Source organism: Podarcis filfolensis (assembly GCF_964270895.1).
Source record: "Podarcis filfolensis genome assembly, chromosome: 1".
In the NCBI taxonomy this organism is placed as follows: Eukaryota; Metazoa; Chordata; class Lepidosauria; order Squamata; family Lacertidae; genus Podarcis; species Podarcis filfolensis.
Genome location: NC_139604.1, coordinates 22979311 through 22995215, shown reverse-complemented (window position 1 = coordinate 22995215; position 15905 = coordinate 22979311). Strand labels below are relative to the sequence as shown.

At 40.2% G+C, this 15905-nt stretch overlaps 1 protein-coding gene across 10 annotated transcripts in view; it reads left to right on the top strand.

The window, feature by feature from the left end:
- Window positions 1-15905, top strand: part of PDE11A (phosphodiesterase 11A) — a 150090-nt gene that overhangs the window by 90803 nt on the left and 43382 nt on the right. For all 10 annotated transcript variants that reach the window (XR_014551409.1, XM_083628099.1, XM_083628100.1 and 7 more), the window contains 3 exons: window positions 3805-3951; window positions 4062-4169; window positions 15660-15769. Coding sequence is in view for 9 of the 10 variants with exons in the window: in XM_083628099.1 (XP_083484225.1) it covers window positions 3805-3951; window positions 4062-4169; window positions 15660-15769 (365 nt within the window). In the remaining variant the exon portion in view is untranslated. The remainder of the gene's footprint in view (window positions 1-3804; window positions 3952-4061; window positions 4170-15659; window positions 15770-15905) is intronic.

Below are 15905 nucleotides of genomic sequence, written 5' to 3'. Positions count from 1 at the left end.
TCTGGGTGAAATAAAGCCTAGTTTCGCCCCTACGAAAAGGATATTGTGCTGCCGGTGTATAAAATTATGTGCGGAGCAGATAAAGTTTTTCTCCCTCAGAATGTTAGTACCTTGGGGCATCTGCTGTTGAAAGATCTGTGTCATACCTTCTCAGCTCAGTTTTCCTTGCCTTCTTCACTGCATTCAACCAATGGCATCTGTGCAGTGTTCTTGCTTCTGCTTCAGTGGGCTCCTAAGTGAGCTTTGCACTGGATGTAGACTGAGCCTTCAGCTCTGCCACAGGTTTCCTGGGCAAACTTAAGTCACTCATTTTCGGCATTTTAAAGATAGTGATGAAGATATCAGGAACATCAGAGAAGTTGTTCACTTACATATTAGTAAGCCAGTAATTTTCACCTTGCTTGCATTCATTTTTAGTTTTGCTTCATTCTTAGAATGAAGTTTTACTTCATTCATAGATATTGCACTTAGTCCTTCCTTCCTTCCTTCCTTCCTTCCTTCCTTCCTTCCTTCCTTCCTTCTCAAATACAGCTTCTGAGTTTGAAGCAGAGAGTGTTATTGTTATTATTTATTAGCCACTTTTTTGCCACAGGCAACTCAAAGCAACTTACAAAGCAACTTATATCTTACTTATTTCTTCAGGCCTAAAAGGCTGTGTTTTGATTTTGTGGAGAAAAAGCAGCTGCTGCCCCTTTCTCTGCCTGGGGAAATGGCCACAACATTACATGGGAGATGGAGTATTGAGGGGTAGTAAGCACTGGGCTGGTTAGGGCTCTCTATTCCAGGGATGCTGGAGCCTGTGGACCTCCATATGTTGCTGCACTAGAATTTGCATCATCCCTGACTATTAGCCATAGTGGTGCTGCTGGCGCTAAGGGGAAGTCAGAATCCAACAATCTCTAGAGGACCATAGGGTACCATCTCTGCTTTCTCTCTTCTGTTTCTCCAGTACTGTCAAACGTCAGATGAAGGGAGCACCCAGAGGAGGGCTTCCAAATAATATACAGTGGTACCTTGGTTTACGAACTTAATCTGTTCCGGAAGTCCATTCTTAAACCAAAGTGTCCTTAAACCAAGGCGTGCTTTCCCATAGCAGCGGGGGACTCAATTTACACTCAACAGGAAGTGGAACATGTTCTGCTTCCAAGGCAAAGTTCACAAACCAAAACACCTACTTCCGGGCTTAATCCAAGTTGTTCATAAACTGAGCTGTACTTAAACCAAGGTACCACTGTATTAGCAAGTGGTGAGGTTCTTGCAAGAAAAGGCAGCGTACACACACGCACAAAGATTTATGCATATGTATAAAATCCAGGAATCTGCCCCCCTGCATCATGTTTCATTCAGCCCCAAGTCTGTTTCCTTTGCTTTCTGTGGCATTTGACTGTGATTAACCATTACTGGATTGTGTCCAATGTGTGTCTGCGCACAGAGCACACAGAGATGTATTGCAACCCTTCCCAGGGGTCCTTCAAAATATGGATCCTCTCTCCATCCCTCCTACCTGTCACAATGACAATTGTTTTGTTAGTATGCAAGATCTGAGAGCTAAAAGCCTTTTTGAGTAGCTGGGACTTTAAGTATGCATTTTTAAATAACATATATTAATTTACTTTCCCCACCCCAACCCACGTGCTGTAATTTCTATGATTTTCTTTTTTATAAACTTGCAGTGCTTCACCTCAAATGTAGAATGACAATAGATGTTGTACGCATATAATATTTCTCCTTTTCTGCATTATTCAAATTACTTTCTAACCTTCGTACATAATTCTGCCATTCCTTTTACTGCTGCTGTAAAGCAAATGGTTATTTTATACAAATGTTACCTCTTGGCTATTAATTCAGTGATTATTTTGGACTATGGTACTTCTTTTTAAACATAGGGTGGTAAAACCTCATAAATAGAAAGCTTGTCATTAAAAAAAAAGTCTTTTACTTGTTTTGTTCATCAGTTTATGATCAAATGGTTATATATTGTTATTTATCCACCTGAAAAATCCTGATAGTTTATTCAAGCTACAGCACCAAGAAAATTCATACTTCCGATATGATCATTTTATTACCATTTTTTTTTACCACACTCGTTACCTCAGAGTAGCTCTGGACAGGACAAACAATCACTGCCAGTTACCTGCCCTGTATGCTTGGAAGTCAGTTGCCAGCACTTGTCCAGGAAAGTTGCACAGACCACATTCCCATCTACAGATTATTCAACCTTCCTGGGTGGTTGCCCTCACAGATATGACAAGCAAGCACTTCCAGCCAGCTGTGAAAGCGATGGCACGTGCTGGTTTTTAACTTTTGAATCTGTTGCCAGCCCTGATATGTAACTTTCAAAACTGCACTGCAGTCACATGGAGTTTCATACAACCCATGCCAGTGCAATACCCAAATATCTTCATGTGCGGATTTGCCAAGGGTGTGTTTGATGCAGCTTTGGAAAGACGAGCATTTTAAAGACTCTGAAATTCCCCTTCACCACTTAACTCCCAAGGTTTAGAATTGCCACTTTGTCTCGTAATCAAAACCACTAGAATGCCTATATTACGCAAATCCACTTGAAAAAACACGTAAACATAATAGGCTGTATAATAACAATTGTAAAGTTATTTACTGGAAACAACTTCTCAAAATTAGATACAGCTTCTCATAATGTCAAAATCAACATCGTGACATAACATATTAAAATGCAGCTGATTCAGTTGACCACCAAGTCCAGTATCTACAAAATGCGATTCTTTTTTGTCAGTCCCATAGTACATTAATTTCTAATTTCTTCATTTTCTCTTGTATTTTTCTATCTGATGTATTCCTTAGAAGAGTAAGATGAAATAGTCTTGCAAGTGTCTACTGAAGATGATAAGATTGGTAGACCTTATTTGACTAAGAATCTATCACAAATAGGATCCATGTAGCTGTTATATACAGTACCGAACTACACACAGCTGATGAAGCCCCTTGGGGCGAAACAGGGGAATATCCAGGAATCCTTGTCCTGTCTACCTGTGCCAGCATCTACCAGTGCCAGTTTCTTATGTCTACCAACCTTATCATCTTCATTAGACACTTACAAGACTGTTTCATGGTACTCTTCTAAGGAATACATCAGATAGAAAAATACAAGAGAAGATGAAGAAATTAGAAAGAAATCGCATTTTGTACATACTAGACTTGGTGGTCAACTTTACTATTCTTGTTATACAACCTATTACGTTTACGTGTTTTTTCAAGTTTGTCTTGTAATGCAAATCCATTGCAGCTGCTGTAGAGCTGACAGCTCTTCAAATGCTAGCTCAGGACTACTTTACACGTACCTTTTGTTGGGGGTGGAGCAGCATTCATAAAACATAACCTGTGAAGCAGGACATATTTATTCTGCTGAGCATACATAGGTCATATACATACACAGCCATTTCTCCAAATGCTATTTCAGTGAAGTTTCTAGGCAGTCTCCATTTAAGTCATGGAGAACCTGTGGCCCTCCAGGGGTTGCTAGACTAAAACACCTGCCATCCCTCAGCATTGGCCATGCTGCAAGACGGAATGCAACAACATCTAGAGGACCACAGGTTTCCCATCCCAGATTTAACAGAATGGATCTTGTTGCAGTTTTGATACTAGTGGGATTGCACTTCCAGTTTGTAGTTTTCTCTCCCTTCCCAGATTTCCACCGTACATTTTGCAATTGCCATTTCTAGGTTGTCTAAATGGATTTGGGAAACATTTGTTCTAAGGAAGTGCGGCTAGAAAGAGCCTGAGCTGCGCGTGAGAAGTTTTCTCATTGTCTTTGGGTAATTCCAGGCAGCAAACATTCCACTTGTGTCAGAGCTTGGCATAGACAACATCCATTTTGACGACTTCTCCCTCGACACGGACGCCATGATAACTGCAGCCCTCCGGATGTTCATGGAGCTTGGAATGGTGCAGAAATTTAAAATTGACTATGAGGTAACCATCTGTTGTGCGAAGATAATCGGTGCTGCTTTGGTTTTGGCGGTGGTTGTGCCCATTTGTCCGTGTTAAGTGTCCCTGATGCGATTTGTACTTTTCTATTTCAGACGTTGTGTAGGTGGCTTTTGACGGTGAGGAAAAATTACCGAATGGTCCTGTACCACAACTGGAGGCACGCTTTCAATGTGTGCCAGCTCATGTTTGCCATGTTAACTGTGAGTATCTTGAGTGGCAGGCATCTTATGATACTATCCACAATGTTGTCCAAACATTTGTTTCCTCTTCCCCTTGCTAATACGGCATTAAAAAAAAAATATTGAGACGTAAGCGCCCAAGAGAATAAAGGGTCCTAATTTGATACCTAATTTGGCAGCGCTTATTTGGCAACATTTGACAGGGTTTGAGCACTGTGAAAGAATGGAACCACAGATGGCAGTTGTATGATAGTGACCTTATTGTTATAGAACCTCATCTTAAAAGAATGGGAGATATATATATATATATATATATATATATATATATATATATATATATATATCTCCCCTAGAAGTCATTGCTTCATAAAATCCCCACTCTGCCAATGTGCCTGTAATCCAGAGAAAGTTCAGTGTGTTGCTCCCATTGAGGAAAGTAGGACTTGGGCATGTAACCATAGAATTTAAAATGCATGAATTTAAATGGGACTGAAGATTTGCGCACTTTAACCCCCCAAAGAGCACTGAGCTGCTAATCAAGTACATGGTGAGAGATTGTAAGGAAGGACCAGACAGCTGGCAAAGAAACTTCAGTGGGAATAGTAAAGTGAGCATTCCAGTTTATCCAAAACTGGAATCTTTAACTGGTAAAGCTGCAGCTGCCAACAGGAGCCTTATATTATGGTGGTGGGGAAACAGTTAAAGGATACAGGTAAACTGGACATTTCAGGTGAAGGAAAGAGGTGACGAAGGAGGGAAACCTGGGTTGAACTGGTTAAGAAAAGCTGCTAGGTTCAGGGGTTCAAGGATGTAATGGGAGGACAAGGGTGTATGCTATTTTAACATTTTATTCTAGGCTGCCAGAATTCGTTAGCGGTGGCAGGTGTTTACAACCAGCTTCATGAAGACAGGCGAACAATTTTCTTTGGCTTTGGGGAAGGCATAAGAAAATTTAACCAAGACACCGAGAATTATTACTTCCACATCACATTTATGCAAGGTGCTGATCACATACCTTCAGTTTTTTTCTTTTTTTTAATGTAGACAAATTGCCAGCAGGGACACCTTGGCAATATGAGGCCTCACTCACTGAATAAGTTTGGAGTTGATGGGCCTTCCCAGCTGTCAATTCCCCACTTCCCCTTAGACATCCACATTTAATAAAACACACACATGTACATTTGCACTTAAATCATGGCATTGTGCCCCCAGTCTGCTCATCTATGCACTTTAAGCTGATCCATCATCATGTTTGACAACCTAGATAAATTATTTGAAGGTTTTCATTTTTATATTTCGTTGCTAAAATGCTACATAAAAATCAAAACCTGCTTGATAACTATTCTGATGAAAGCTTTCACATTTGTGCTGCCGCTTTTGCTCATAACAATACAGACCTTAATGCAAGGCTTCCGCTAGGTGGAGCTCAAAGGCCAGAATTGTTTTAGGTTTCTTTCTGGAGCTGGTGAGGTATGACAGCATGTTTTATCGTTTGATGAAACAGCTTCTTTTCATCTGGATTGAATAACTACCAAACAGCAGGTTCATATGGAATTGCAATTGTTTGGAAAGGGTCGGGTCTTTGTTGTTGTTGTTGTTTTGCTTTGATAGGGTTAAAACGTCTATCTGTTGGCTGTGGATCTGTGAATATCTGCACAGCTAATTTTCAAAACACTGCCAAATGCGAGCTATTTCCCACACAACTGTTTCCCACTTCTCAGCCTGCACTACTTATGTGTCAACTCTTAGAGAAAATTCACATGACCTTTTCTTCTCTACAACAAGGCACTACCCCCCATTGGCAGAGAGTCATGGGGAATCTGTCATTGTGAATGGCTTGCTATGCAACAACCCTTCTCCCACCTTTGTAGGTTGCATGATGACCCCATTCATAAAAATGGATTACGCACACATCCCTGTCATGAAATGGTTGCCTGAAGTTCACTAGAAGTCCCTGTGCAGTTGCAAGTGGTTGTATGAATTAGGCCTTAAAATGATTTTGTTGGAATGTCACTACAGTGGTACCTCGGTTTAAGAACAGCCCTGTGTACAAACCATTCAGTTTACGACTCCGCAAAACCGGAAGTAGTTTCCCGGTTTGCGAACTTTACCTCGGTCTAAGAATAGAAGCCGAATGGTGGAAGGGCACCGGCAGCGGGAGGCCTCATTAGGGAAAGCGCGCCTCGGTTTAAGAACGGTTTTGGTTTAAGAACGGACTTACGGAATGGATTAAGTTTGTAAACCAAGGTCCCACTGTAGTTCTTAGTCAGATGTGAGACTCCAGAAGCAACTCTAGAATACGTGTGTATTTACGTATTCAACTAAGATACTTTTAGTTACGGGAATGACTTGTAGTGCTCCATCTTGATGGAAAAGAAACACCTAGTGCTGCAGTAATACTGAGCGTTCAGTTTTAGGCACATTTTTTTTTAAAAAAAAGATATTTATTGAAATTTTCAAAAAATAAAGAAAAAAACAAAAAAATAAAAAATTAAAATAAAAGAACACACATATAATTACATTCCTTTCTTTCAATAACATATTTCCTTGACTTCCCCACACCTCCCCTTCTTGTATTCCAATTCAATTTTTTTTGTTCAGCAAGTTCTTATCCCCAAATTTTACCTTATTATATTTAAATCCTTTTGGTTAACCAATTTTAACATAAACCTCAATCTTTATGCATCAGTACTTATTCTTAATATCTTTTTCTAAGATCGACCCCAATTCCCTTTCACAAGTTCCCCATTTTAATATAAGTAACAAAACAAAGTATATAAAAACAAACTATAATTGTACAGCCTTTGGATACCCAAAACCCCACTCCCCACCTTTACCGGTTTCAAGCTCCAACAAATGTCCATCAGTCTATCTGCTGTCAGCCTGGTGACCTCACATCCGAGGCTCTTAAGTCTCTCATTTCCTCTCTGCCGGTTTTTTTGGTAGTCCTTTATATTAATGTTTATATATTATATATATATAAAGGAATGTTAATATTAAACACCAAATCTCGGAGAAGCTCTGTCCCAATAAGGTCCATATTTCTTCCAGCCAGACCTCCATATTTAAAATTGTAGTCCAAATCTTGTTTCTTACTTCTTTTAAGTCCAAATGTCCCAGAAACTCCAGCTTCCACTTTAGTCAGGTTTTTAATCCATAAGTCCACATGAGGAGATCTCTCCATTCCTCATTCTTCCATTCAAACCAGATTTTCATAATCTCATTCTTCTTTTCCTTTATATCCATCTTAGCAGGCCTCTGGCTCTCCTTAATCATCTGCGACATTATAGCTCCTCCTTCCTTTCCCTCTAAATTATCATGTATCTCTTTCCCCACTTTCTCAAGTTTCTCGGATTTCTTTTCTTGTTCAGCTGCAAAAATTTTTAGCTCAGATACAAAATATTTTTGTTCTGATACAAAGACTTGAGTCAAGTCCCTTCCAGTTTCAGCAAGTTTATTTACTGTTTCATTCAATGTTGTAACATTTATAGCCAACCCATTGCTTTGTTCTTGAAATTTCACAGAAGAAGAAAAGTCTTTTCCAGTTCAATCAGTATTTTTCCACTTACAGCCATTCTTGTAATGTCCCAGAGCCCCCTCTAGAGGAGTTCTGGTTACTTAGTATTCCTTCCAGTTCCAATCCAAAAGTCAAAATAACCTTTTCTCTTTATTTTCAACAATTTATTACCTGAATGTAACAAATATAACCAGCCGAGGCAACAGAAACAAAGTTCTCTTTTTTCCCCCAGCTTTGACAGCTAGTTTGACAGCTGTCAAAATCTTCTATGTCTCTTCAACAGGCTCTCTCACGGATCGCTCCCGGGTCCTGGGGGGGGGGGTGGCAGTTCCACTCTCAAAATTAGCTCTTATCCTCCAGCAAAGTCACTTATACTGCCAAAACGTGAAATTAATTGCTTTTATCCTCTCAAGAAGAAGGTGTTCTCTCAACCTTAGTTATCTAGTCCTTGCTTTAAGATGTTTACAAGACGGGGAGACGGACTTCCTCTTTGCGCCTTCCCCGCTCGTGCCAAATCCAAAAAAGAAATTTTAAATCCAATTTCCGTATTACTCACGGGTTGTTACTTTTAGTCCAAATGTTCAAAGGAAGAAGTCAGCGCTCTCCGACCATGGCATGCGGCTTCACTCCGTAGGGGAAGCAGTCGACTCACAGCACCGCACCTCTCCCTGTCCCCCGTTCCGAAGCCTTTAAAAAGGCTCCTTCGCGGGTCGGGGGGCGCAAATGGTGCCCGCCGAGTCACCAAGTCCACAGGCTTCAGCGCCTGTGGTTTCTGAGGGTCCCCGCGTCGCCGCCACGGCAGGACCAGTCCCCTACTGAGCAGATTCCCTCCGGAGCTCGGAGGGAATCCGCCATAGTCGATTGCGCTAACCCGGAAGTGGCCCAGTTTTAGGCACATTTGAAATCTTGTGCACACTTACCTGGGAGTCAACTGCAGTGAACACAGTGACACTTTTATCTCATTAAACATGTACATGATGGAATTGAAAGTCTGCTTCTATTTAAACTTTTATCCTGACTTCACTGGCCACAGGTTTTGGTGGAATGTGTATAATAAACCATAGTTTAGTAGATCAGGGTCTTGCACAGCTGCATAATTTCTGAAGTGCGAATAATGTGATGTGTTAGGCCTACTAGAGGACAGCAATAGCAGATAAAGTCCGTAGTTAAAGCCTTTGCCCTGAAATCAATCTTAGGAAAGGCCTCGATTGGTATACAGATCACAGGCTACTCGCCATGAACAGAGAACAAATTCTGTTCCCTTCTGTATCTACTCTCATACTCTTTTGAGTCAATTCTCTTCCATATCTGCCAACATGATACATGCCCAAAAAAAGTATTATAGAGATCTACACAAGACAGACTGACTAGTCTAAAAGAGAAGGATTGACACTACTTGAATGTTAAGCACAGCAAACAAAGAAACCAAGGGTTGAACATTTCATTTGAACATTCATATTGTAATGACCTTAAGCTCATTACAATAAAAAATAAATAAAAATGTAGTAGAAAATAGAAAATTAGGTTCATTGACAGACTGGTGCTGTTCTCCTTGGTTTCAACAAAGTCTGGAAATGTTTAAGGTCCCAAACAGATGTGGTAAGATCTCCCACCATTTTAATGTTAACTCAGAAGGAGCAGGTTGCCGGTGGGAATTGGATTGGAGCTGTGGTACTAGCGGTACTTCTGTGCCGCTTCGCTGTTCTGAATCTTCACCAGCCCGGCTGCTGGTAGCTCCCTTTCAGAGGAAAGATGGACACAATATAGGCACTTGCGTTTCACCTTCCAGGGTTAATAGAAGGGGGGGGGTTTCAAAGGGAATATTGTTCAGGGGAAGGGCTCTCCACCAGTGTTGCTACTCTGATCAAAATGGGAGCCCTCTTGTGGCTGCTTTTAAAATACAATGACACAACGTCGGACAAGTCCAATCATAAGTATTATGCCTGTCACAGCGACAGCATTGTGTGGCGCGCAGCGTTGTGCAGTTCTGTCTGGCACACCAAGGGTGCACGTTCCTGCGCCGTTCTACATCTGTGGGATTCTTTCACTTCAAGTGACTGGATCTGCTCCTTTTATCTTTTAATCTCATAGTTGACACAGCTCTTCTACTGTCCGTGTTAAGACGTGGGTGAACATATCAGACGGCACAGTGATTCTTCAAACAGCTCTTGTTTATTCACAGGCCAGAACAGAACTGAGCTGAAGGGTTCAGCCAGCCTGCTTATGTAGAGCTCCACTAGAACGCAACAGTAACCATTTTCTGTAACTATCCAATCACTGAACGTCACTTTTGACCCCTTATTTGCATATGTGGACCTGAACTATCTACAGTATCCCCCTGCTGGCCCAGGGTGAGAACTTCAGTACATAACAGTCCACATTTATGCATTTGATGAAGTAGGTTCTGCCTACAAAATGCTCATACAATGATAAGTGTATTGATTTTAAGGATTCTCTGGTGTTTTCCAGGCCCGTGCAACAGCTGGAGGGGACGGGGAAGCTGGGTACACTTGCCCAGAGCTTCAGAGGGCTAAGCCAAACAGGGGGGCCCACCAGGGACTGGCAACGTCTTCTCTTTTTGTCTTTTAGTTTATAACTTTATTCTAAAAAGACTCCCACCCTGGGCCTCAGACAAAGCTCTGCATGGGCCTGATGTTTTCTCTCAACAGACTTAGCACAGTTGCGCTTCTGGCTAGTCAGCATTTAGAGTTGAAGATATGTTAAAAAGTGAAATTGAGACTAATATGTTGTCCAGAAGGGTTCGGAATTATTCATTCTAATGCTACCTAAGCTTTTTCAAGTGTTCAGAATGGGATAATGACCTTAGCTGCTGGTGGGACCAAAATTCAATGGAAGGATCCACCCCCCCCCAACCTATGTATGTTTATTGAAATATCTGTAAAGCCCTTCAACCCTGCCCACCCCATGTACAGCCATACATGGAGAACCTCTATTGATGTTCTAATGGATGTGCATAGGGGAAGAACAGATCCTGCCACATTCCACTACATGCAACTATTATCAATCTTTTGAAAGCCTGAATAAAGACTAGCACTTTGGTTGTTTGCGGTTAAAATAACCTAAATTGAACAGAATGTTTAATTACGCATAAAGTATACAGAGTATGCATCAGATTTCTGACAGTACCATTGAGTTTAAAAGTACAAGACCAAACGTAAAAGGCCAAAGGATAAATTTATATGTGACTGATAAGCACATCGTGTAATGTTTTTCTAGAAGAATCACTTTTCCCTTTGCAGTTTGTACTCATAAATGGCCATTCCATTAGCATTGTTCCTACATGTGGTAATGATGTAAGTAAACTCCAGAACAATAGACACTTTAAGTAAAGACACCTTGAAATATAAGCACATATTTTGCCATTCTGCTCATTTTTCTTCCTAAGCATTACACAGCTCCTTATGGAATGTAATAATCTTATACAACTTACTGGTAATGTGTGGGGGACACACGTATATTATTATCTTAGATTTTATAGTAATACTGTCAATGAGGTTATGCTGAAGAGCTGCAGTTCAGCACTTTTATTACTGGCTATTACAGTAAACACACTGACACGTTATTTGGTTTTTATTTATTTATATATCTTTAAACGTGGATTTTACATGTTTAAAAATGATGTTCGGGATGTCAGTGTGGTCAAGTTCAGAGAGACAGAAGGGTAATGAATAATAGATAGCAAGGGAGAAAAGCATGTGTGTTTCTTTTTAATGAATTAATACTTCCTCCTACTAATACTTCTACTAATACTTCTTCCTACTTCCTACTAAGTACGTTACATGATACTGGGCACCTAACCTAGGCTCCACTCAGACAGCACTTTATTCGGTTTCCTCACAAGTTTCCTTCCCTGATAATTTTTGTGTTTTTTTGATGTGATCTTTCACACAACATAAATGCCCCTCCTGCAAATCTAGTGGACTCTAACTGAACGTTTGCACTCATTTCCAGGTTAATTGCTTCCAGAAAATAAATGTTTGCAACCCTGTTAACCTGGAAAATTGTGGGAGTTTTGCAGCGTAATTTTCCCACAGTTTTCATGGATCATGTCGCCCGCACTCACATGATGTAATTTGGGGTGGTATTCTGGCATACTGCTCTTTTCTGCTGTTTCATGGGGGAATCAAGGGGAAACAGAAGCACGCCTACACACAAAAGGTGATGCCATGTCCAATGAGGTCTGCTGTTGTGTCACACCATGCCCACTGGTGTAAATGAAATTTTGTGTGACTTGGAGATACTTTGATCTCAAAGCCACAGTTCCGTAACACAACAGGTAATGCAGTATAAAAAGAACATTTAGAAACCAGGACAGAAGCACTAGCATTATAACCAGGAAAACTAACAAAAAAAATCCCCAAGTCTGAATGCACCCCCAAGTCTTAGCATTTATAGAAAACTGATCTCAGTAAGATATATTATAGAAATAAAAGATTATGTTGCTTGGAAAGACCAGGAGGGTCATCTAGTCTAACTCTGTACTGTTTTATAGCCCAATACTATGCAAAGTTACAATTGATTCCAATATTGCTTCCAATTTTTGGAAACTGAACATATATTCAGTATGTAAATCAAAGATTAAATGGAAGTAATGATAAGCAGACCTTGTGATCAAGGGATAAATGTAAAGCCATCACTACTGAATTTGTATTTATCTATATGATGTATATACTAAATTTCTGCTCTGGTAGGACTGCTATGGAATCACTTAAGTTTGTACTCCAAAGACGCTTGTAGAGACATCACTGAACCTGGAATTCCAGGTTATATTGGAGGTTACTAAATTGAAGAAAGGAAAATCAGAGTACCATCATGAGAACTTATTTCTCATGGCCAAAGCCAAAAATAAACTATAGGGTTTTAATAATTTCTTGTTGCTTTAAAAATTTTAATTAGTGCATTCTGCATGTCCGTGTTTTGAAGTAAAGGTAGAAGGTAAATGACCTCCATCCGGTTAAGTCCAGTCAAAGGTGACTAGGGTGCGGCACTCATCTCGCTTTTCAGGCCGAGGGGGCCGGTGTTTAACCACAGACAGCTTTCCAGGTCATGTGGCCAGCATGACTAAACCGCTATTGGTGCATGGAGGACCATGACGGAAGCCAGAGTATACGGAAACGCTGTTTACCTTCCCGCTGCAGTGGTACCTATTTATCTACTTGCACTGGTGTGCTTTCAAACTGCTAGGTTGGCAGAAAATGGAGTCTGAGGCTGTTGGGACGTCTAGAAGGATACAGGTTTCTCATCCCTGGCTTAACTTCCTCCTCGCTGTGAGACTCTGATCCCACTACCACATAGAATGGTTGCTTCCTTCAGACACTGGCAATTCGTTTAGGTTTATGGTGCTGGGCTGCCTAGATTTGGATTACCAAGCCATGTTGATTGGGAGAAAGAGGTTCAATTCCCCATGCACGTTACCCTTAATGTTCACAATGGTTTGCTGCTATTAAAGCTAAATTTGTGGCAATTTCTACCACATGGACTTGTTTTGTCCAGTCTGTTACATGGCATCAACAGAACTATTCATACTTTCCTAGCACCCAAAGTGGGGGAACCACTAAATTCTTTTACAAAGAGTGAAGAGGAACGCACAGTTTTCAAAAACACAGTTTCAACCTAAGCTGTGTATGGCTGTGAGTGTTTTCATTCCATCAGGGAGTCCTGCTATGCAATGCAGCATTAAAGTTTTAAAATAACTTCACAGCTCTGCAGTCCTTTTATACGTTCCGTGATTTATACTGTTACCCCTGTATGGCTTGGCCTTTGAGAGCTGCAGACCTGGTGCTGCAACCTACGCATCCATCATTTTAACTCCCATGACTGCTTTCATTGATTGTAATGAGACTACTCGTTTGAGTAAGGAATTTTGACTGTAGGATCAACCTCAAGATCAGCCCAATTTTTTGTGTGTGTTTTTGTTTTACAGTCATATTTCTTCAGATACTCTTCAACATTTTATTTTTCTTTCCACAACTCATAAATATAGCAAATAATTATACATAAATGCAGTGTGCTAACAACAAAGCACATAAAAGCAGACCAGGTACGATGCGATTAATTTCCTCACATGAAAAAATGACCTCCATAACTCACTTTAGACTCTGGCACTTGTGAGTTAAGGTCATTTATTTTTTGGTGAAAATAAATTTTGCTCTCCTATCATCTTGTACTGTGCATTTTCCTTTACATGTTTCAGTTTTTAAAGCAAAGGGAAACATAATCACTTGTCTAGTGCCTTACTAAGCAGATAATTTTCCTGCCCCCACAGCATACACTGAAAACGATGCTTTTGTAATAATTTTTACCTACTTTATTACAAGATTTCTTTTTTGATCAACTACAGCTGAATTTATTCTTTAAGAGTTGTGTCTGCTTTTAGCCAATGTCCTTCTTTAATTATGACACGAAACGTCTGGGATGGGATGCAAGCTTGAAAAGTTCTTGGGGGCTTGGTGTCCTCTTTCTACACCATTGCTTCCTGCACCACCAAGAGGCTGTTCTCCAGGACAACAGCACCAACCATTGCTGCCTTCCCAGTACCCAAAGGCAAGGAAAAACTGCAGTCTTAAAGCATAGACCCAGGGTGAGGGAGAGGCTTGCATCAGCACCGGTGAAGAAGGTTCCTTCTTGATTCCACGCCCAACTATCTCTGCATAGTGAAGCCTCGTACAAGAGTGGTTGGGGAGAACCAGCCAGATGGGTGTGGTATAAATGAGAAAATAAAAATAAAAGACTTTTACAGGATCAGCAAGGAGATTGCAGTAACAAAATACTGCATAGAAGATGGCTGATTCCGCTTCCCTTCCTTTTCTGTTTCCCTTATGGCATTCTTAACATGATAGCTGTGTAATACATGACCACACCAGATGGAAAGCTTCCTGCTCCATGGCCCAGTTACTGATGCGAGACCAGTTGGTAAATTTGGCCAACTGGCTTCCTGGTTACAATGTCATCAGAAAAGCACAGTGTCTCATGAAATTGAGGCATTTATAATTGTTTAAATTGCACTTTGGCAATGTTGTGATGTATGAGCAAGTATATTACTGGCAAAGACAAGGCTGGTGCTTTATTTGCACTGTGAATCCACATTCATGGCTTCCAAAGCTCAGAACAGTAAATTGGGTGTAACAGGGAAGCATTCGAGAGAGAGAAAGGGCCTTCTCAGTGGTGGTTCCACTTCTGTGGCACTCTTTGTCTATCAATATATATATTGATACAGTTTTTTAAAAACGGGTTTTAAAACCCTACTTATTCTAGCTTTCTTTTTCTTATGGAAATTATGTTAAATCTTACATTTAGATTACTTTTTCCAGAACAGAACAACTGCACAAAAGTATATAGACTACAATATTTATGTTGCGAGTGGCCCTGTGATCGTCGGATAAAATTTAAATAAATAAGCAAATAAATGAATCAAAACAAACTTGTTTGTCCAAGAAAAAGAAATTGTTGCAATTCAAGTTCATCAGCGTGCTTGCTTGTTTTCTAAAATGAAAGTTCAGAAGTGCTTTTAGCTCTTGCCCTGTATTAAGCACCTCCAAAGTTTAAAATGGGAAAATGAATGTTGTTTTAGCTGACTAGTTTTGTTTACATACGCCAAGAAGGGTAGCTAAATAGTTTTGAAGTGGGGAAGTTATGCCCTGCTCCTACGCCTGTTCCCAGATTCAATCAAATTATCCTTTCACTGAGAGTCTTCCAAGGATCAGCTCCATGTGGGAGGGCCAAACTTTGAATATTTGTCTGAATGCTTGTTTAGTTTTATTCTTTTTATTTTTTATGAATTGTTTCATATTTTATGTATTTTATTTTAATTACGTTGTAAAGGTTTTAACTCTGAAAGGGGGCCTAAAATAGTCTAAGAAATAAAGAAGTCAATCTCTGTACGTTTTCCTATTACGTACCAGTTTTAATTTTTAGTGGCATCATGGGTGACTGAAGTTACTGACATCATCAATATTTGTTTTCCCTGTTTTCAGACAGCAGGATTTCAGGAGATTCTGACAGAAATTGAAATTTTAGCGTTGATTGTGGGATGTTTGTGCCATGACCTTGACCACAGAGGAACAAACAATGCCTTTCAAGCAAAGTATGTTACTTCTTTCTTAATTCTTTGTTTTCCTTACATGTATTAGAAGAAGAATGCAGAAGAAAGCATTGATTTTAAGTTGCCTTGCACAGCAAAGTATTTTTATGCTTGCCTTTAAGAGAGACTATTCACCCAA